Consider the following 23327-nt stretch of genomic DNA (forward strand, 5'->3'; position numbering starts at 1 on the left):
CCCCGACGACTTTGATGGGGAGAACTGAAAATACATTTATGATGCGCTGCTACTCTATTAGTGGCACCAATAACAGCATCAGTAACTTACACAATAATATTTTTACACAGTAAAAATGCCAGTGTTAAAATCTCAGGTGTAGTGTTAAATAAAGAGTGTGAGTGTTGTTTTGAGACCACACAGCTTTAAAATAACACTGCCAGTGTAAATTTGCTTTGTTAAATTCCAGTGTTAATGGACCTTACCAGAGGGGCCGCTTTTCACTGGCTGATGCCCATTCTACGTGGTCACGTGCATGGCCGTTTAGCTAAGTACAGCATAATAGCAGTACTGATACAACTTCTACACTTTGAAGCCTGTCTGCTACACAGTCTTACGTTAGCTAAACAGCTCAATATGCAATGTGTACTGTATCTGACATACACTAAAGATTTTATCTTAGCAGAAAAGGCTTTGGACTAAATTGTTACTCGTGTTAGCCACTCTAGCACAAAGTACAGCTGGTCAATCAACCTTCACTGTATTCAGGGAAGCGGTGATTAATCGAGAAATAAACATCAAGCCTGGAAACTTGATATTGTAACGGACTGAATGTTATGTTTTTAACATAATTTTTGCTCGTCTTGGTGGTTGCCACGGTAACAGGTGTGCTTAAACTACAAAGAGAGAGTAAAAAGGCATGAGTGGTTTTGAGTTGATCTGTTCGGGTTATTTTACCTTTGTTTACATTTGCTGTGGCTCATTACAGCCGCTATAGTTTCTAAACGTTGGACTAATTACCTCGTTTGTTTTTGACTATATGTCATTCACAACAAACATCAAATACAACACATATATTTAATAAAATTTTAACAAACAAATAGCTTCTTTACCTTAACAGAGCTCTTTGGTTCATCTTATCAGTCTGTAGCTTCTCATATTGAGGTCATCAAACCAAATTTCAGATCTACCGTAACTGACTGACTGACACCTGCTGGCCTCAGGTTTGCAACCAGCTTGTGACTGAAAAACCAGTAACCTCCTCCCAGATGATGACATGAACTTGTTATTTCCTCTGTCCACTGTAGTAGCTGATATATTGTGAAAATCCGGTAGAAATGATGCACTAATGGAGTCATGTTTACGTAGAAACAATGCCCTATGAGGCTTTGCTTGTGAGACTTGCGGTCACTTGGGTCGGTTGTGGGCGGAGCTTGGTAAGGTCTATTGGTTGGTGTTGCTTAAGCCCCGCCTTCCCGTAACGACTGCAGAGCACGTTCTACTTTCTGTCTTTGCCAGCAGACAGTCGAGATCGGTATGGCTTCATTTCGCACACGAAAGACACAATTCTTTCCTAAAGGTAAGCTAAATATTCATACATGTCCATTGTTTCGTTGGAAATGTGCTTTTTAGTTTGAGACTTCAAAGAGCGCACAATATTTAACCCATTTTGCATGGAAAATTCAAGGCCCCGCTGTTTTGCCAAATCTTGGCGAACGGTAAATTTGAATTCTGTTATATTTGGTAAGTTCTAGTTGTCATTTTAAACCATGGATAATACTTGTATATCTGTATTATTTGGAATATTGGCGATGTGTGTATCTAAAAAACTAACTTTGCAAACGATGTGGGGATGTTTTTTGGGGGGTTTTTTTAATTCCGTGGCGAAGTTGTTCGTTAGTCAAGGAAGCAGTTCATTTTCCGTAAAATAAAATAGAAAAGTTTTTAATCTAACATAAATGTCGAATGTGTTTGACTCTTTATATAATTTATTGACTCATTGTGGCTGTTGTCTGGTTCGTCAACTTTGCAATAAAGTGTTGCTAGGGAAGGCTACACTTTTGAGAGGGAACGCAAAAGAGAGCAAAAACAATTTATTCCCCATGTCCACTAGAGGGCTCCATAGACTATACCAGTAGCAAAGAAAGAGTATAAAATGCCACGTGATATGATAGCAGATTCTGACTAGCTAGCTAGCTAGCTCAACACTCTAGCTTAGATGAAGTTTATTTGGTTGACAGAGCTGACATGTTCAAAGTGATGGTGGAAGTGATATATCTGAAAAAACATAACTATTAACATATTGATTATTCAAATAATTAGTAATGGGTTTTCTATTCATAACCTTTGCTTAATTGGTGTGAGATTGTTTAACGCCTATGTGAAACAGGAATATTCTTATTGAATTGTTTTTTAGAAGAGTCCCTCCTGTTAATGTCTGCATCACCTATGCCCTGGGAATTGTCACCCTCTTTCCCAATTTGAAAGATAATTGCTCACCGACTGGCTATGTGAGTACCTGAAAATTCTCTTATTGGGTCATAATTTGGTTGGATGTCTTTCTTTTTTACAATGTGGATTAACCATGTAACTGTCCTTTTGAATACAATGTCATTGACATTTTGTGGTTTCTGTTCTGGGACAGTACAAATAAAGTGCATCTATCTCTGGCAGGAAATCACATGCATTATTAAATCATTTCCATTAAATCAGTGTAAAAAGGTCTTCAAACAATATTATCGTTTATCACAATAATTTTTGAGACAATTAATTGTTGAGCAAAATTTGTTATTGTGACAGGGCTACTACAACTAATAATAATTATTAATATGAACTAGTTAAATCTTTTTTTCCGGGAGTACCCGGAGAGAACCCATTCATTAACATGGAGAACATGCAAACCTGCCGTACTAAAAATCAGCAGAGAGACGGAAACAACAGGCTGTGACTTAACATAAGATGCAGCAACATTTTTTAGTGTGACGTCTGCGTTGACTTTTCGTCATTTTAGCAAGACGTCGTTTTTCCTCATTACAAATTTCACAGCCGGGTAAAAGTGGGGCATCGGTGTATCTGTAATGTTTCGCCTGACGCTGCAGTTCAGCAGTGGTTAAATGAGTGTTTAATTGTGTCCTTATGTTTAATTGTGTCCTTATGGGAGCAAACTTCCCCAGCTAGGGAAGTTTGCTCTTTAGTAAAACTAGAAGAATTTGAAAACTGTTGAAATTTCTGCTGCATCTTCTTCAGCTGGAGAATCCAGGGAATCCTCCTCTGGATTCCCAGCTGGAGGAGAGACGGTGCACTCGCTCTGAGAGTTTATATCCTCAGAGCGACCTTCTCCAGCCGGAGAAGGTTTAAAAAGATATCGATCAAATTCATCATACTCAGTGCACTCGTCTCGATAATTAGCCGTCTCAAATTGGACACCAGGAAGCAGATGGTTAACAACTTGTCTTACTCCCGTGGTGATCAAATACCCCGTGGCAAATCTCAAAGGGAAGAAAAAAGTTGCTAAAACTTTCTCCATGTTGACAATCACAAAACACTGCTGACTGTAGGAGAGCTGCTGATCTAATGACTGATGTTTAGAGATGAAAGCATTCATAAGTCTAGATGTTCTTTGACATCTAGACTTATGAGTCTAGATAAGACATCTATGATGATGTCATCTTCTATGTCATAGAAGATGTCATAGCAACAATGACCTCACTGTAGTTCTGGGGGAATGTCTTGCTTCTGGTCGTTGCTATGGAAACGGTCAGGTCAGTTCTGCATGACTCAAACTATAAACCCTTTGCAACTGAGTCACTTAATCAATGAAGGCGAATGATTAATCATGACGGACGTTGGAAGTTTATATTTCAGGAGGCTGGAGATTAAAACAGGGATTTTAATAGTTAAATATTAAGTTTAGATTGACAATGGTTTATTAAATCCATTAAGTTAAGTAGGTTTTTCATCTTTCTATCAGGTTTAAAACTTTGAATCATACTTTACTTAAAAAGATCTTAAAAGTAAAGTTAAATGTAACTTACAGGCATTTGCTGGCTGCTGTTGCTGTAAAATGTGACAAGACATGTTGCCTGCTTGGAGAAGAGCTACAAATAAATGATTTTGGTTTAATAATTTTATAACTCTGTTACTACAGAGGAGGGCTGAGTCAGCAGATAAAAAACTACAATGATGGAGGAACTCTGAGTTTCTCCAGAAGGAGGCTGAATGTTAGAACTACAGAAAGTCTGGGCATTTTATAACTGATTTAACCCAACCACTGTTACACATGGGATTAGTTTGGACCTTTGAAATGAAGCTCACTGAAAATTTCAAAATAAAAGCCTTAACATTTTTTACATCAAGTAATTGCTATTTTGGGTTTATGTGACTGGTTTAAACAAAACCACTGTTAGACATTGGATTAATGTGGCCATTTAATATGAAGTTTATGGTTTTTAAAATAAAAGCCTCAATATCCCTTAAGGTTAGTGGTGGTGCAACATTAGCCTGCATTATCTTCTTCTCTCAGGTTAGGGAACAGTTCATTAGCATTAGCCTTAAATAAGCTTTTAGCTATTTTATTACTTACTAGCCATGTTTAGTAAACTGAATGGAGTAAGTAAAGTACAGACAACAAACTAGTAATGCCCCACATGCTACTGACATCATTCATGCTATTAGTATTTTGGTTAATTTCAGCTGATACACTTACTTTAACATACTCAATGGCAGTGTTGGAGAAAGTACTAAATAAATGTACTTATTTAGTACATTTATTTAGTACAAATACACAGACAAACATATACTCTAGTAGAAGTGAAAATACCACATTAACATTGTTACTTGAGTAAAAGTAAAAAAGTACTGGCTTTTAAAATACGTAAGTATTAAAAGTAAAAGTACTTTCTGAATGCATTATCTAATCTTTAATACAATATCATTAAGCATACCTATCGTATTTAATGTTAATACATGAAATATGTGCCATTTTAATGAACAATGCCACAAATGAAGCATGTTTTTATTGTGTTTACTCTCTGTGACAGTTTAGGTTTAGATTTGTGATTCTATGCATCATAATTTCAGGGATGGAAACATCTCGTCTCCTGTCCTCACATAGCATGAACTTCATTTTTTTGCCACTAATGGCCTTTATTTTTAAAGAAATCCAACAGAAAGGGATGAAAGAAGCTGGATGAGGGAGAACATGCAACCAAGGAGCCATGTAGCAGTTTGTAGTCAAAACCACCTAACCTGAGACCAAGTCAAGACCAAGACCAGCACCCTGTGCTACATGACACAATAAAATGAAATGCACCTATCAAAATTGCTTCTCAAACTGATTTGAAAAATCCACATTACCATAAAAACACCTAGATATTAAATACTGAGAGCTGAAATAAATGTAACAAGTATCATTATCAATTCAAACTCTTCTTCATTCTGCTTTGCTTCCATCTCCGTGGCACAATCCACGGTGGTTTCCTACCATCCCTAAAAGATACCGCCCTGGACGTTCGCCCACATCACCCATGTCAGAAACCACAACTGTCTGCTCCATTAAACATAGAAATTAAGGCAAAGCACCAATGGTAAACAACGCTCAACTATGAATACTGTCCAAGGTGCAAAAAGCAAGAAGTCACCAGGCAGAAGGAGAACCATGACTGTTCTTAACTCCTTCACATTTTAACGGAAAAAAAGCGCAATGCGACTTGGATGTAACGACTAACGCGACGGTTTTGTAGAAATGTAGTAAGTAGAAAATACAGATACTTACTGTAAAATGTGGTGGAGTAAAAGTGGAAAGTATCCATTATTAAATATACTTAAGTAAAGTACAGATACATGAAGTACTTAAGTACAGTAACAAAGTACTTGTACCTTCCCACTACTGATCTAATGTGCACAAAATCTTTTTTACTTTGGGAGGAAGCCGGAGTACCGGAGAGAACCCATTCATTAACATGGAGAACTTGTAAAGCTGCTGTACTAAAAATCAGCAGCGAGGCCGGAAACAACAGGCTGTGACTTAACATAAGATGCAGCAACGTTTTTTAGTGTGACGTCTGCGTTGACTTTTCGTCATTTTAGCAAGGCGTTTTCCTCATGACAAATTTCACAGCTGTATGACATTGGGGCATCAGTGTATCTATACTGTCTTGCCAGATGCTGCAGCTCAGCAGTGGTTAAATTAGAGTGTTTAATTGATTTCTTATGAGAGCAAACTTCCCAGCCGGGAAGTTTGCTCTTTAGTAAAACTAGAGGAATCTGAAAACTCTGTTGAAATTTCTGCTGCATCTTCTCCAGCTGGGGAATCAGGAATCCTCCTCTGGATTCCCAGCTGGAGGAGATGCACTGCCTGAGAGTTTATATCCTCAGAGCGACCTTAAAAGATATCGATCAAATTCATCAAATTCAGTGTCATCGTCTCGATAATTAGCCGTCTCAAATTGGACACCAGGAAGCAGATGGTTCACTACTTTTCTTACTCCGTGGTGATCAAATACCCGTGGCAAAACTCAAAGGCAAGAAAAAAGTTGCTAAAACTTTCTCCATGTTGACAATCGTAAAACACTGCTGACTGTAGGAGAGCTGCTGATCTAATGACTGATGTTTAGAGATGAAAGCATTCATAAGTCTAGATGTTCTTTGATCTATGACATAGATCTATGTCATAGAAGATGTCATAGCAACAATGACCTCACTGTAGTTCTGGGGGAATGTCTTGCTTCTGGTCGTTGCTATGGAAACGGTCAGGTCAGTTCTGCGTGACTCAAACTATAAACCCTTTGCAACTGAGTCACTTAATCAATGAAGGCGAATGATTAATCATGACGGATAAAGTTTATATTTCAGGAGGTCGAGATTAAAGCAGGGATTTTAATAGTTAAATATTAAGTTTAGATTGACAATGGTTTATTAAATCCATTAAGTTAAGTAGGTTTTTCATCTTTCTATCAGGTTTAAAACTTTGAATCATACTTTACTTAAAAAGATCTTAAAAGTAAAGTTAAATGTAACTTACAGGCATTTGCTGCTGCTGTTGCTGTAAAATGTGACAAGACATGTTGCCTGCTTGGAGAAGAGCTACAAATAAATGATTTTGGTTTAATAATTTTATAACTCTGTTACTACAGAGGAGGGCTGAGTCAGCAGATAAAAAACTACAATGATGGAGGAACTCTGAGTTTCTCCAGAAGGAGGCTGAATGTTAGAACTACAGAATGTTTGGGCATTTTATAACTGATTTAACCCAACCACTGTTACACATGGGATTAGTTTGGACCTTTGAAATGAAGCTCACTGAAAATTTCAAAATAAAAGCCTTAACATTTTTTACATCAAGTAATTGCTATTTTGGGTTTATGTGACTGGTTTAAACAAAACCACTGTTAGACATTGGATTAATGTGGCCATTTAATATGAAGTTTATGGTTTTTTAAAAATAAAAGCCTCAATATCCCCTTAAGGTTAGTGGTGGTGCAACATTAGCCTGCATTATCTTCTTCTCTCAGGTTAGGGAACAGTTCATTAGCATTAGCCTTTTACCTTAAATAAGCTTTTAGCTATTTTATTACTTACTAGCCATGTTTAGTAAACTGAATGGAGTAAGTAAAGTACAGACAACAAACTAGTAATGCCCACATGCTACTGACATCATTCATGCTATTAGTATTTTGGTTAATTTCAGCTGATACACTTACTTTAACATACTCAATGGCAGTGTTGGAGAAAGTACTAAATAAATGTACTTATTTAGTACATTTATTTAGTACAAATACACAGACAAACATATACTCTAGTAGAAGTAAAAATACCACATTAACATTGTTACTTGAGTAAAAGTAAAAGTACTGGCTTTTAAAATACGTAAGTATTAAAAGTAAAAGTACTTTCTGAATGCATTATCTAATCTTTAATACAATATCATTAAGCATACCTATCGTATTTAATGTTAATACATGAAATATGTGCCATTTTAATGAACAATGCCACAAATGAAGCATGTTTTTATTGTGTTTACTCTCTGTGACAGTTTAGGTTTAGATTTGTGATTCTATGCATCATAATTTCAGGGATGGAAACATCTTGTCTCCTGTCCTAACATAGCATGAACTTCATTTTTTTGCCACTAATGGCCTTTATTTTTAAAGAAATCCAACAGAAAGGGGATGAAAGAAGCTGGATGAGGGAGAACATGCAACCAAGGAGCCATGTAGCAGTTTGTAGTCAAAACCACCTAACCTGAGACCAAGTCAAGACCAAGACCAGCACCCCGCGCTACAGAACACAATAAAATGAAGTGCACCTATCAAAATTGCTTCTCAAACTGATTTGAAAAATCCACATTACCATAAAAACACCTAGATATTAAATACTGAGAGCTGAAATAAATGTAACAAGTATCATTATCAATTCAAACTCTTCTTCATTCTGCTTTGCTTCCATCTCCGTGGCACAATCCACGGTGGTTTCCTACCATCCCTAAAAGATACCGCCCTGGACGTTCGCCCACATCACCCATGTCAGAAACCACAACTGTCTGCTCCATTAAACATAGAAATTAAGGCAAAGCACCAATGGTAAACAACACTCAACTATGAATACTGTCCAAGGTGCAAAAAGCAAGAAGTCACCAAGCAGAAGGAGAACCATGACTGTTCTTAACTCCTTCACATTTTAACGGAAAAAAAGCGCAATGCGACTTGGATGTAACGACTAACGCGACGGTTTTGTAGAAATATAGTAAGTAGAAAATACAGATACTTACTGTAAAATGTGGTGGAGTAAAAGTGGAAAGTATCCGTTATTAAATATACTTAAGTAAAGTACAGATACATGAAGATTGTACTTAAGTACAGTAACAAAGTACTTGTACTTCATTACTTCCCACTACTGATCTAATGTGCACAAAATCTTTTTTTTACTTTGGGAGGAAGCCGGAGTACCGGAGAGAACCCATTCATTAACATGGAGAACTTGTAAAGCTGCTGTACTAAAAATCAGCAGCGAGACGGAAACAACAGGCTGTGACTTAACATAAGATGCAGCAACGTTTTTTAGTGTGACGTCTGCGTTGACTTTTCGTCATTTTAGCAAGACGTCGTTTTTCCTCATGACAAATTTCACAGCTGTATGACATTGGGGCATCAGTGTATCTATACTGTCTTGCCAGATGCTGCAGCTCAGCAGTGGTTAAATTAGAGTGTTTAATTGATTTCTTATGAGAGCAAACTTCCCCAGCCGGGGAAGTTTGCTCTTTAGTAAAACTAGAGGAATCTGAAAACTCTGTTGAAATTTCTGCTGCATCTTCTCCAGCTGGGAATCAGGAATCCTCCTCTGGATTCCCAGCTGGAGGAGAGAGCACTCGCTCTGAGAGTTTATATCCTCAGAGCGACCTTCTCCAGCCGGAGAAGGTTTAAAAAGATATCGATCAAATTCATCAAATTCAGTGTCATCGTCTCGATAATTAGCCGTCTCAAATTGGACACCAGGAAGCAGATGGTTCACTACTTTTCTTACTCCCGTGGTGATCAAATACCCCGTGGCAAAACTCAAAGGCAAGAAAAAAGTTGCTAAAACTTTCTCCATGTTGACAATCGTAAAACACTGACTGTAGGAGAGCTGCTGATCTAATGACTGATGTTTAGAGATGAAAGCATTCATAAGTCTAGATGTTCTTTGATCTATGACATAGATCTATGTCATAGAAGATGTCATAGCAACAATGACCTCACTGTAGTTCTGGGGGAATGTCTTGCTTCTGGTCGTTGCTATGGAAACGGTCAGGTCAGTTCTGCGTGACTCAAACTATAAACCCTTTGCAACTGAGTCACTTAATCAATGAAGGCGAATGATTAATCATGACGGACGTTGGAAGTTTATATTTCAGGAGGCTGGAGATTAAAGCAGGGATTTTAATAGTTAAATATTAAGTTTAGATTGACAATGGTTTATTAAATCCATTAAGTTAAGTAGGTTTTTCATCTTTCTATCAGGTTTAAAACTTTGAATCATACTTTACTTAAAAAGATCTTAAAAGTAAAGTTAAATGTAACTTACAGGCATTTGCTGCTGCTGTTGCTGTAAAATGTGACAAGACATGTTGCCTGCTTGGAGAAGAGCTACAAATAAATGATTTTGGTTTAATAATTTTATAACTCTGTTACTACAGAGGAGGGCTGAGTCAGCAGATAAAAAACTACAATGATGGAGGAACTCTGAGTTTCTCCAGAAGGAGGCTGAATGTTAGAACTACAGAATGTTTGGGCATTTTATAACTGATTTAACCCAACCACTGTTACACATGGGATTAGTTTGGACCTTTGAAATGAAGCTCACTGAAAATTTCAAAATAAAAGCCTTAACATTTTTTACATCAAGTAATTGCTATTTTGGGTTTATGTGACTGGTTTAAACAAAACCACTGTTAGACATTGGATTAATGTGGCCATTTAATATGAAGTTTATGGTTTTTTAAAAATAAAAGCCTCAATATCCCCTTAAGGTTAGTGGTGGTGCAACATTAGCCTGCATTATCTTCTTCTCTCAGGTTAGGGAACAGTTCATTAGCATTAGCCTTTTACCTTAAATAAGCTTTTAGCTATTTTATTACTTACTAGCCATGTTTAGTAAACTGAATGGAGTAAGTAAAGTACAGACAACAAACTAGTAATGCCCCACATGCTACTGACATCATTCATGCTATTAGTATTTTGGTTAATTTCAGCTGATACACTTACTTTAACATACTCAATGGCAGTGTTGGAGAAAGTACTAAATAAATGTACTTATTTAGTACATTTATTTAGTACAAATACACAGACAAACATATACTCTAGTAGAAGTAAAAATACCACATTAACATTGTTACTTGAGTAAAAGTAAAAAAGTACTGGCTTTTAAAATACGTAAGTATTAAAAGTAAAAGTACTTTCTGAATGCATTATCTAATCTTTAATACAATATCATTAAGCATACCTATCGTATTTAATGTTAATACATGAAATATGTGCCATTTTAATGAACAATGCCACAAATGAAGCATGTTTTTATTGTGTTTACTCTCTGTGACAGTTTAGGTTTAGATTTGTGATTCTATGCATCATAATTTCAGGGATGGAAACATCTTGTCTCCTGTCCTAACATAGCATGAACTTCATTTTTTTGCCACTAATGGCCTTTATTTTTAAAGAAATCCAACAGAAAGGGGATGAAAGAAGCTGGATGAGGGAGAACATGCAACCAAGGAGCCATGTAGCAGTTTGTAGTCAAAACCACCTAACCTGAGACCAAGTCAAGACCAAGACCAGCACCCCGCGCTACAGAACACAATAAAATGAAGTGCACCTATCAAAATTGCTTCTCAAACTGATTTGAAAAATCCACATTACCATAAAAACACCTAGATATTAAATACTGAGAGCTGAAATAAATGTAACAAGTATCATTATCAATTCAAACTCTTCTTCATTCTGCTTTGCTTCCATCTCCGTGGCACAATCCACGGTGGTTTCCTACCATCCCTAAAAGATACCGCCCTGGACGTTCGCCCACATCACCCATGTCAGAAACCACAACTGTCTGCTCCATTAAACATAGAAATTAAGGCAAAGCACCAATGGTAAACAACACTCAACTATGAATACTGTCCAAGGTGCAAAAAGCAAGAAGTCACCAAGCAGAAGGAGAACCATGACTGTTCTTAACTCCTTCACATTTTAACGGAAAAAAAGCGCAATGCGACTTGGATGTAACGACTAACGCGACGGTTTTGTAGAAATATAGTAAGTAGAAAATACAGATACTTACTGTAAAATGTGGTGGAGTAAAAGTGGAAAGTATCCGTTATTAAATATACTTAAGTAAAGTACAGATACATGAAGATTGTACTTAAGTACAGTAACAAAGTACTTGTACTTCATTACTTCCCACTACTGATCTAATGTGCACAAAATCTTTTTTTTACTTTGGGAGGAAGCCGGAGTACCCGGAGAGAACCCATTCATTAACATGGAGAACTTGTAAAGCTGCTGTACTAAAAATCAGCAGCGAGACGGAAACAACAGGCTGTGACTTAACATAAGATGCAACGTTTTTAGTGTGACGTCTGCGTTGACTTTTCGTCATTTTAGCAAGACGTCGTTTTTCCTCATGACAAATTTCACAGCTGTATGACATTGGGGCATCAGTGTATCTATACTGTCTTGCCAGATGCTGCAGCTCAGCAGTGGTTAAATTAGAGTGTTTAATTGATTTCTTATGAGAGCAAACTTCCCCAGCCGGGGAAGTTTGCTCTTTAGTAAAACTAGAGGAATCTGAAAACTCTGTTGAAATTTCTGCTGCATCTTCTCCAGCTGGGGAATCCAGGGAATCCTCCTCTGGATTCCCAGCTGGAGGAGAGACGGTGCACTCGCTCTGAGAGTTTATATCCTCAGAGCGACCTTCTCCAGCCGGAGAAGGTTTAAAAAGATATCGATCAAATTCATCAAATTCAGTGTCATCGTCTCGATAATTAGCCGTCTCAAATTGGACACCAGGAAGCAGATGGTTCACTACTTTTCTTACTCCCGTGGTGATCAAATACCCCGTGGCAAAACTCAAAGGCAAGAAAAAAGTTGCTAAAACTTTCTCCATGTTGACAATCGTAAAACACTGCTGACTGTAGGAGAGCTGCTGATCTAATGACTGATGTTTAGAGATGAAAGCATTCATAAGTCTAGATGTTCTTTGATCTATGACATAGATCTATGTCATAGAAGATGTCATAGCAACAATGACCTCACTGTAGTTCTGGGGGAATGTCTTGCTTCTGGTCGTTGCTATGGAAACGGTCAGGTCAGTTCTGCATGACTCAAACTATAAACCCTTTGCAACTGAGTCACTTAATCAATGAAGGCGAATGATTAATCATGACGGACGTTGGAAGTTTATATTTCAGGAGGTTGTTCACAGCTAAAGGAAGGTGGAAAATGTTCTTAATTTGTTGCTAGTGAGGGACTAAAACCAATCAATATTAGGTGGGGACAAGCAGGGTGACATTCCTTGGCAAAGTTGGATCTGCACAGCCCTTCCTCCTCTGCTTTGGAGAGAAGAAGAGCAGTATTCAGAAGTTCTACATCATCCTGGATCAGAAGCCCATTCCTTGTGTGGCACAGACTGCAGTGGCTGCCTTCGATGAACTTTTAAGGCACACTTTGTGTTTGCTGTGTCCTACGATGCAACCCTCCTCAACTTCTACACATTCATCCAAACAACAGTTTATGGGATTGATGCGGCAACAACAAAGGAGAGCCCCAGAGTCGAGGAAATCAGAGTGAGAATTAACTCTTAAATATGCCATCATGTTACATTTGTAAGGTTCAGCACAGAAATTCTTCAACTCTTTTTCAGCATTTGAAATTTAGTCATGCTTTGTATCCAGGGTGTTTGAAATGTGGGGAACAAGGCTGTTCATCTGTTTTTTACATGTATTCTGGGTTCAAAAAGTACTTGATGAAAGCACATGGAGGTACTATTGCTATAGATTCTGTTTATGTGGACAATGTTGGAGCAGATAATGTTGAGACTGATGATGTTTGTGGTGATGACACATTGAGTAGTACTTCTGTTAGTCAACAAAGTCTTCCTAAAAAGAGGCAGTTCATGGACATGTGTAGCTCTGTTGTTGCCCAAGTTCAAGCAGCTGGAGTTTCTGAAAATATTGTACAGTCTTTAACTTGTTCAATGGAAGAGGTTGTTAATGATGTTCATATTCACTGCTGTTCTTACATAATCTTTCATCTGAAGTGAATGAGCAAACCTTAAACAAAGTCAGAGAATGTTTTGAGAACATGGAAAATCTATTCACACACCTTACCACTGTTTTGTATGATCTGTGCATTGAAGGTCTGTAATACTGAAATGGGTTAAATAAAAGTTGAACTTTCCATTTCTGTGTATTGTTTTGAATATTTTTTTTTACCACTGGATTTGGTTGATTTTGACACCTTGTGGGGTCAATTATTTACCTTTTTAACACGATATTATATTTGAGGTTAACACTACACTGGTGTTACTTTTGACATTATATTTTAACACCAACACCGTTGTAATGTTAATGTGACACTCGGTATTGTTGAATATTAACAAAAACTTGGTGTCAACATTTTAACACTTTGAAAAGTGTTACTTTAACACCAGCTGACTTGGACACATAAAGACACTTTGTGGGTGTTAAAAATTAACACTGTGGGTGTTACTTCACTACCGGCATTTTTACTGTGTATGTAATATTTGCATATCTGATCGTTTTGACGAAACTGGAAGCAGGCATGAAAGAAATGCCTATTTAAATATTATTTAAATTCTATTAAATTAAATAACTGCATGCAAAACAAATCTATTAAAATTCCCAATCATCGGATGTTAGATGTATTTATAAATTAAGTATTTGTATCTTCTACTGTAATTTTAATGAATTTTTGCTTCTGCTTTGGAAGATAATTTAGTTTACAGTCGAGTTTGTGAGCAGGTTAAAAATTACCGTGAACAGTTCAAAAAAATATATTAACAGAAAAAAAACATATATACCAAAATAATAACATAGTTTAAGAAAACATTTGAATACAGATTTCAAATAAAGATATGTAAGTGTAATTATTTGCATTTTAAAAAAATCCAATGACACTCATTGACGGATAATTGTTTGGTGTATATTTCATGAATTATTATTAGTTTATCTAAGTTATTATATGAAATGTTATTTCTGTATCGTAGCACTTTTACCGCCCAATACAAAACATGCACACATATGTCTATTAAATATGTGAAGACAATATGAATTATTTAAAGATTTGATCAATAATTACCTTTTGACTAATTAAAATCAGGCTCTTCTTGCTCCCAACATGTGTTTTGTTGTTCAAAGGTTTATGCGTAATCCAGGACTTTATTTTTAGCTCCAGTGAAAGCCCCTGTCCTCCATTGCATGAAAAACCACTGAGTGCTCAAAAATAAATGCAAAGCTTTGCTATTTGTTTATCTATTCATGGAGCAAAGCAGTAAAAGACCATAAATTTGTGTCGTGACCGCCAAAGGCTGCAGTGTAAATAGCAACTTGCTTGCACTCCACACATACACACTCAATCCGTGCATCGGTTTTCACCATGAGGCTGGTGATCCCTAACCCGGGCCTGGAGCTCCGGATCCCCGACTACGACGACCTGGAGAGGATGGAGAAAGAGGATGCGGAGGGGCGGCCCCAGTGGGACAACAAGGCTCAGTACATTCTGACCTGTGTGGGCTTCTGTATCGGTCTGGGGAACGTGTGGCGCTTTCCTTACCTGTGTCAGAGTCATGGAGGAGGTGAGTGATGTGAATAACGGACTGAAACACTAATTGTAGTGTTGTTGTTTTTTTTTGTTGCTGTCTTTTTTTTTATCTAAAAGGCTGAAATGCTGACAAAAAATCAAAAAACAGCTGGATTTTTCTTTCTGTAAAGAAAATGACTGGTCCAGTGAACCTACAGCCAAGCAAAGAGTTAATAAATCACTTATGTAGAAGTGCAAAGCACTCTGCTCATGAATTGGCCATGAGGTTATTTTAATTATTCTCAGGCTTTCGATGCCTTTGCTTAAACATTAAAGATAATCTACGTGCGTGTTCCCCTTGCATATGATTTAAGTGAGAAATTAATATTGATGCGGCACACTGAGCCACAGCTGGACTGAGTTTCGTCTGGGTTTATTAGTTCAATTCTGCTGTAACTGATATCTAAAATACTGACAAACAGCATTAATTTAGAGACTAAATAAGTAAATATGTCGCGCATAAAGGGAGCACTTCATAAGAATAAGCCCTACACAACGGCTAATCTTTATAGTTACTCACGATTAGCTGTGACTGATTACCGATATCTGATGTGTTCTTTTGTTCAAACAGACACGTCCTCAATAAATGCTGCTTGTACCTGCGAGGTGATGGCGGCTTCCTGTCGGCAGTATCATATCTAAACAATAAATGCCTTATTCCTCACTTTACACTGCATAAAGCCTCAATGACTAACCAGGACAATGGCCTGAGATTACCTTCGCCACGATGCCTCATTATCAAACAGATATATGATAATGTTAATATTGACACTCGGGTGTCAATATTAATTACAAACAATCGCTCTCCAGTCATTCAGAGTTTGATTAAAGCTCAACATATTTATGGTTTGTTACCATGTTTTTAGATATTTTGTAATTTGGTTAGAGATAGGTTCCAATTAAATTCAGTAGATGAAAGAACACGTTAACTTGAATCGCTGTAGATTATTTTCTAGTCCTAAACAAGAAACACAACAAATCTTTTCACTCATCCATTAAGAATCTGCAAGAGAATAAATAATATTTGTTAAATTTTGAATTTAAGTGCAAATAAAGTTGCACATATAACAGAGATCAGGGATTTACTTTGTATTAATAATACTGCAAAACGACAGAATTGGTTAAAAAAAATATGTATCTCGAAATAACAGTAGAACCACTTCAACATATTATTAAGAAGAATGAAAAAGTAGCCATCCAACAAATCGCTGAAGTAAAAGTAAAGAGAACTGTATGTGTAATTACTGACTCAATGTTTGATTGTTTTGCGAAAAAGGATGTAATCAGACAAAAATAATATATGTGTAAATTCTGTATTTTAAAGACTAAAATTAAAAATAAACTATTACACCACTTCAAAAAAATTAAGGAATTCAGGTAGGAAAAAAACACATATTTCCCATCAGAAACCAATGTTTCGATGTTTGAACGGAGCAAAGTACCTTCAGTGGCAATAATGTTTACAAGGTGAATCAGTGTGAACAGGAAACAGTAAATGTTTTTAAGGTTCAAATGGCGAACATCCACAGTGGTTGAACTCCAGCCTCGTCCAAACTGATTAGGTTTTATAAGGCGACACAACAATCGGGCAAATGACTGGGCTTTTGGTTCGTTTGGATGTCAAAGAAACATTTTAGAGCTGGTATTTGAGAGACGTGATCTGACATGAGATATGTGATCTGGTTTAAATTGGTGACAATGTGGCCAGTTGATAAGGGCATCCTAATTCAATGCGTTGCACTGTTGAGTGACGTCATGCTTTCTTATTTATTTTACATTATATTTGGAACTCCTATTTGCACTTTATGAACCATTTCAAATAAAGTTTGTTGCAGTTTGTTTTTTACATTTGACCAAGATAGTCAGTTTCAGCTTCCTTAGTATTTATTTACATTGACTCCTATACTTCCAATTGCACTGTTAGGTTATTTTCACCAAGCTGTTCGCTATGGCTATTTTTCAACTACCATCCATTAAGCATTCCACTGAGAAAAGTTTAAATGTCTTTCACCTCAAAATTCCAAATTATTGTGAAATAAAAGTGACAGCTAGCATGGATTGCTACCTTTTCCAGGTGCCTTTCTGATTCCCTACCTGATCCTGCTGGTGCTGGAAGGAATGCCTCTCCTACTGCTGGAGTTCGCCATTGGTCAACGTCTGAGGAAAGGCAGCGTTGGGGTGTGGAGGACCATCAGCCCCTACCTGACTGGTATTGGTGGGTACAAAAAGATATATATATATATATATATATACATTACATTTCACTATCTTGGTTTTGTGTTACATCTGTCATGATGTCCGCACCAAGGTATCGCCTCCATGCTGGTGTCTTTCTTGGTTGCATTGTACTACAACACCCTGATAGCCTGGATCCTCTGGTATCTCCTCAACTCTTTTCAGCAGCCTCTGCCATGGGCGCAATGTCCACTGAATGAAAATGGGACAGGTATTCAGTTACACCTTTTCAGACAACATCTGTCCACGTCACCAGATACAAGATATCATGACTGACTATCTTTATGTTTTTTTTTTTATCTTATTCAGAATTTATATCGGAATGCCAGCGGAGCTCCACTGTGGATTATTTCTTTTACAGAGAGACTCTGAATAGTTCTGCCTCCATATCGGAGTCTGAGGGAATCCAGTGGCCAATGGTGGTTTGTCTGCTGGCAGCGTGGACAATTGTTGCGATCTGCTGCATTAGAGGAATAAGCACTTCAGGGAAGGTTAGTTCATTTAAAAAAAAAAAAAAAACATGGCAAATTTTCATTTGTCGTAGAGAATGAGGGAACAGTAGATGAGATGAGTCTGATCAAAACCAGTAGAAAGCTTCTCTTGTACAAATGTTAACTTTTGTGACACTTCCTCCTGCTGGTGTGGAGGTTCAAATTCAACGTAGCAGCCTGAATTGTTTGTTTCTGCCTTGGGCCAAACACGCACTCTAATAACCACTTATCCCAGGTTTTTTCTCTCATCATGACCTCAGGCGGTTTACGTCACAGCAATCCTGCCTTACATAGTGCTGGCGATCTTCCTGATCCGAGGAGCGACCCTGAAAGGTGCCGTGAGCGGGATAAAATTCCTCTTCACACCAGATGTGCGTTTTATGCATTTTCTTTTTTAACAAACCAAACATTATTTTGTGATGTCACAAGTCAATGCTACAGGAGGCGAGAGCAGATACTTTTTTTCCCCTGATATAACAAGTTGGTTGCAGGGCGGTTTTCTCAACGTAGCAAGTTAATTTTTTGTTTTCTCAAGATAGTTTTCCAAAGCTTTCATCAAAGCAATGAGTTACTTTCCTAAAGGTTTTCTCAAGACAAGAAAAACATCAGGAAATTAACTTAAGATAACGAGTTGGTTTTCAGATGATTTTCTCACGAGTTTTCCTGAGAAGAGCCTGAACAAACTTTGTCAAAGTCACGTCAAGGCCTTTCATTTGTTTGTGAGATCACAAGATGATTGAAACATGTGTTAAACCCGATTCAGACTTTCAAATGAAATCTGGAAACTGACTCCTTATCTCGAGAAAATCCATCAGGAAAAAGCGTACGCTGTCTGCTTCTGTACTCTGCCTCATCTCTTCACAGTTTCTCTCTCTCTAAGGCGGAGGAGTTGATTAAACCAACTACTTGGTTGGATGCAGGAGCTCAGGTGTTTTACGCCTTTGGTTTGGCATGGGGAGGCCTCATCTCCTTCTCGAGTTACAACCCTGTTCAGTAAGACGTGGACATTTTGTGGAAATGGCGCATCTTTTCTTCCTAACACAGTGCAGTTTCTGAGTCTCTTCCCTTTTCTGTACATTTCTTTCCCCCTCCAGCAACAACTGTGTGCAAGATGCTGTGATCCTGTCTGTCGTAACTGGACTCACGTCGGTCTATGCTGCCCTGGTGACCTACTCCATCATTGGCTTCAGAGCCACTGAGAAGTACGACACCTGTATCAGTGAGTAAGTACGGTACATTTTGTGTACAATACAAAGAATAACCAACGCTTTAATCGCTTCTAAAGTGGTTCCAAATTCTCTTCTGCTTTTCGTTTTAGAAACATTGTGAGGTTATTAAATACGTTTGATCTTCCTGAAGACAACATCACATCAAGCAACTACGATGTAGCCTTCAATCACCTAAACCGCTCCTATCCTGATGTCGTGCTTGGACTGAATCTCCAAACCTGTGACATGCAGAAACTCCTCAGTGAGGTAAACTCTTAAAAAATAATAATAAAAGAAAAGAAAAACCGTTACGAGATTCATCCAGGAATCACCATCGGATGATTTTTTCAAAATGATTAGGAGCTTCACAAGTCAAATATTTTAAAACCAGATTTTTTTTCCTAATTAGTGAATGCAACAAATTGTTAATAGTTTGTGCTAAACGTAACCCTCTTCTGTGTGGAAGATGTTACCTAGGGAAGAACACTTGAATATATCTTCTTCAAAATGTCATCCAGGTGTTTAAAGTCAATACCAGAGGACACACAAAATCTATTTGAAAGGAACGGCAATTTATGATTTAAGCTTCTACAACAGTAAGGTGCTGGTTAGTCTAATAAACACAGATAATACAAAGTGAACACACAGAACCCTGAAAAGAACACAAACAAAACACAAGAAAGACGTATGAAGCTCAACGACAAGGAATTAACTAATAGGACTACACGTTGACGACAATAATAAAGGAACTGAACATGGAAAGCCTGGAAACGTAACAAAATGATCAGAACACAAACATAAATGAAAACTAAAACACAAACCCCTGTGGATCGTATGTTCTTGTTGATGAGACTAAAACATTTTTAGGAACACTTTTTCCTAATAAAATTAGCATAAATATAACATCTTGTTTCCAAAAAGTCACAGGTGCAAAAAAATCTTGCTGTGTTTCGGATCTACAATAACTTCTACATAAATTTGTATTAGTAGGCCAAAATTTGATAAAAACTGGAGTCCAATCCACAAGTACAATCAGTTCATCTTTAAAAAAAAAAATCAGATTTTTTTTTTTAATGCCATAAATAATTAAAGTGATGATCAGTTTGTGCTTACTCATTCAGGGAGTGGAGGGAACAGGTCTGGCCTTCATCGTCTTCACTGAGGCCATCACCAAGATGCCCGGCTCTCCGGTCTGGTCCGTCCTCTTTTTCGTCATGCTCCTCTGCCTGGGACTCTCCACGCTCTTCGGCAACATCGAGGGAGTGGTGGTTCCCTTGAAAGACTTGCAAATATTTCCTAAAAAGTGGCCCCACGAAGCACTCACTGGTAACCCGACTTTTTCCGGAAGCATTCGTTGTCTTTGAACATGCCCTCCACTGGTTTACTGTAAGTCTGTTTCAGGGCTGACGTGTGTCGTTTCCTTCATCATCTGCCTGCTGTTTACGCAGAATTCAGGCCTTTATTGGGTCTCTTTCTTCGATAATTTTGCTGGATCAGTTCCTCTGCTGACCATCGGATTGTTTGAGATGATAGCTGTTGTCTACATTTATGGCGTAGACAGGTGAGTTGACCTTCCCAAACTATCCAGTCAAGACATTAACTTTAAAATTCTTCCAAGTGTGCCAGTTGTTGTTTTAAAAAAAAGGATATGCTTTACATTTTCTTTTAAAACAGGTTCAACAAGGACATAGAGTTCATGGTTGGACGCAAGCCGTCAATCTTCTGGCAGGTTACGTGGAGAGTCGTCAGTCCGCTGATTGTCTTGGTCATCCTCATTTTCTATCTGGTTACTCAAGTACAACAGAAGCTCACCTATTTAGTCTGGGACCCCAACTCTGTAAGATATGAAACTTTGTGACCAAGTTGTATCTCGTCAAAGGAACAGGCAAAGCTGGTTCTTTTTGAAGTTGGGTTATTTGGACTAGTATTCATTGGTCTGTGCCTTACCAGGGGTTAAAAGCAGTCAGAGAGTTCTTGGAGAATCAAGGCGATGTTCTCGTGAGGATGTCAAACTACAAGCTAGTCTGAACATTGTCTGTTCGACTGCTAATTAATATCATCTAAAATGCCACCAACACAAATCTTTAAAAAAATCATATTAAGTTGTGTCTCACTTTCTGTTATTTTTCCGTGGAACAATTGTTTCCATCTTGTTTAAAAGTTTGCGATTGTTTTAGAAGTTTTGAATTTAGAGCAGTTTTATTTCCTCTATGTCTCTTTCTTTAAGTAAATAATTATAATAATCCGTATTATCAACATTTCACCAAAGCATGCGCTGAATGATAAAGTTTTGTGCTTACAGGATGCGTTTCCCACTCTGTCGTCAGTGGAGTACCCCTCGTGGATCAACGCAGCGATCTTCCTCGTGGCAGGAGTCCCCAGCCTGGTGGCTCCTGCGTACGCCTTATGCAGATGGATTTATGTTTCATTTAGAAAAAAAAAAACTTTCGGATCTTAAATCCAGCTATGTTTTTTTTTTTCTTTTTTAATAACGTTATCCATTTCACCTCATGCCCATGTGCTGCTTTGGTTAACAGATTAGTATTTGTACAGTGCAGACACTGTTAACTCCATTTCAATGTTGATCACAACCTTGCTGAATTTTTTAAAATGTATCTTATAGTTTTTAGTAAAAAAAAAAAAAAAAACTTCTGCTGATTCATTTTGTGAAATAAATGATGCCAATTCTAACTGCTGTTTGACTCATTTTGTTACCACAACAGCAGAAAAATGTATGAAATGTAAGGTGAGCTTGGAGTGTTATAAGACCTGAGAATACAACAATAATCAATTCTTATTATGCAAATGTTCACACAAAACAGCCAGAAGATGCAGTGCATAATCTACGCCAAAAGATGGTGCCCTAATGTTGAATGAACATTAATAATGAGGTCAGAGCAATATGCAGAACAAAGCTGTGATTGTTTTTTTTTTTTTGCAGAAAATTCCCTAGCCTTTTAAAAACATACTCAGCATTCCAAATAAACAATGAAAAACATTTAAATAAATTAAGATTAACAGGTTAATACTTATGAAAACAGCACATTTTTGTGGAATGGAAGAAAAAGCGCACATGGTGAATAACATGCAAAGTGCCTTAACATGACACTTGTTACAAATGGCTGCTAAATAAATACCTTCAGTTAAACCTCCGTTCGTGTTGAACATCTCGATTAGGTGTGCGATCAGCGTCTTTGACTAAAATATTAACAGATTTAAGCACAAACAACATGGAAGTCATTTAATTCAATCTCAACAGCAAACACAGGGCTTCACTTATAACGGCCTACTGTTTCGTTAATACAATAATCAATAGAAAGTCACAATGAAACGTTGTTTGAGCCACACTGAACAGTCGGTTTTCCTTGTCAAGCCAATGTCCTGGTAATGATTCACACACTTAAAGATAAACGCTAGATAAACTGACACACTTGACATGCATGTTCATACACTGGCATGCTACGTAACAAAAAGCTTCCTTCATCACTGACTGACTTATTATGACTGTGAGGACTCAAAGCCTGAGTATGAGGTGGGACTTACATAACCTGGCTCAAGACTATATGCACAATGTAAACTGGACCTTCGGAAAGTATTAAATATTAGCTGTTTTATCAAGCGCACTAGTTTGAAAATGTCGTGTGATAACATTTAGGCTGATATGTCAATCAACTCAGTAAAAAACGAGAAGTTCCACATGACTTGTGGGTGAGAAGTTGTCTTTGTAGAACCTGAATTTAAGTTTGTATCCGACCTTAGCTGACTTAGGTACAATAAAGATTAACGTCAAACTTGCTAGCAAGCTGGTTTCCCTAACTGTGAATGATTCGTCTAAGCCAATGGTGTCCAAATTCGGTCCTCAAGGTCTGGTAGATGTTTTCGTTCTTTTCCTGGTTCAACACAACTGAGACAAATGATGGCTTGTTAGCTGACCTCTCCAGAACATTATGACGTGCTAGTTAGAGTGACTCAATCAGCAGTATTAGAGCAGGGACACATCTAAAAGTGGCCGGACACCCCTGAGCCAAGCTGTGTGTCTTTCAGGGCAAAGACTTGCATGCTATCCTTTTTCATTCAACTAACATATGTATTTGGGCCCATCTTATGGGTTTTGCTCAGTTGGATGGGTAGAAAGTCAACCTGGATCAACAGCTGAGTTTTTGTGTGGATGTTTGGTTGATTCCATGCAATGCATAATGACAAAACCATTTGGTCACCCTCGGTCACGAACTCCATCATTGGAGTGACACACAAGTGTCGCATTTCTCACCACTGAGAAATACGAC

General features: G+C 37.6%; 1 protein-coding gene across 1 annotated transcript; it reads left to right on the forward strand.

Moving 5' to 3' along the window:
• Positions 1–14900: 14900 nt before the first annotated feature.
• On the forward strand, positions 14901–21581 carry LOC122843922 (sodium-dependent neutral amino acid transporter B(0)AT1-like). The gene is made up of 12 exons (XM_044139056.1): positions 14901–15102; positions 17182–17322; positions 17416–17553; positions 17652–17833; positions 18094–18204; positions 18714–18826; positions 18928–19056; positions 19152–19308; positions 20163–20367; positions 20443–20602; positions 20716–20878; positions 21344–21581. Exons 1-12 carry the CDS (start codon positions 14904–14906, stop codon positions 21497–21499), a joined length of 1854 nt encoding a protein of 617 aa, XP_043994991.1. The 5' UTR covers positions 14901–14903; the 3' UTR covers positions 21500–21581.
• The last annotated feature ends 1746 nt before the right edge of the window (positions 21582–23327 follow it).

This window comes from Gambusia affinis, linkage group LG14 (genome assembly GCF_019740435.1).
Source record: "Gambusia affinis linkage group LG14, SWU_Gaff_1.0, whole genome shotgun sequence".
NCBI lineage: Eukaryota > Metazoa > Chordata > Actinopteri > Cyprinodontiformes > Poeciliidae > Gambusia > Gambusia affinis.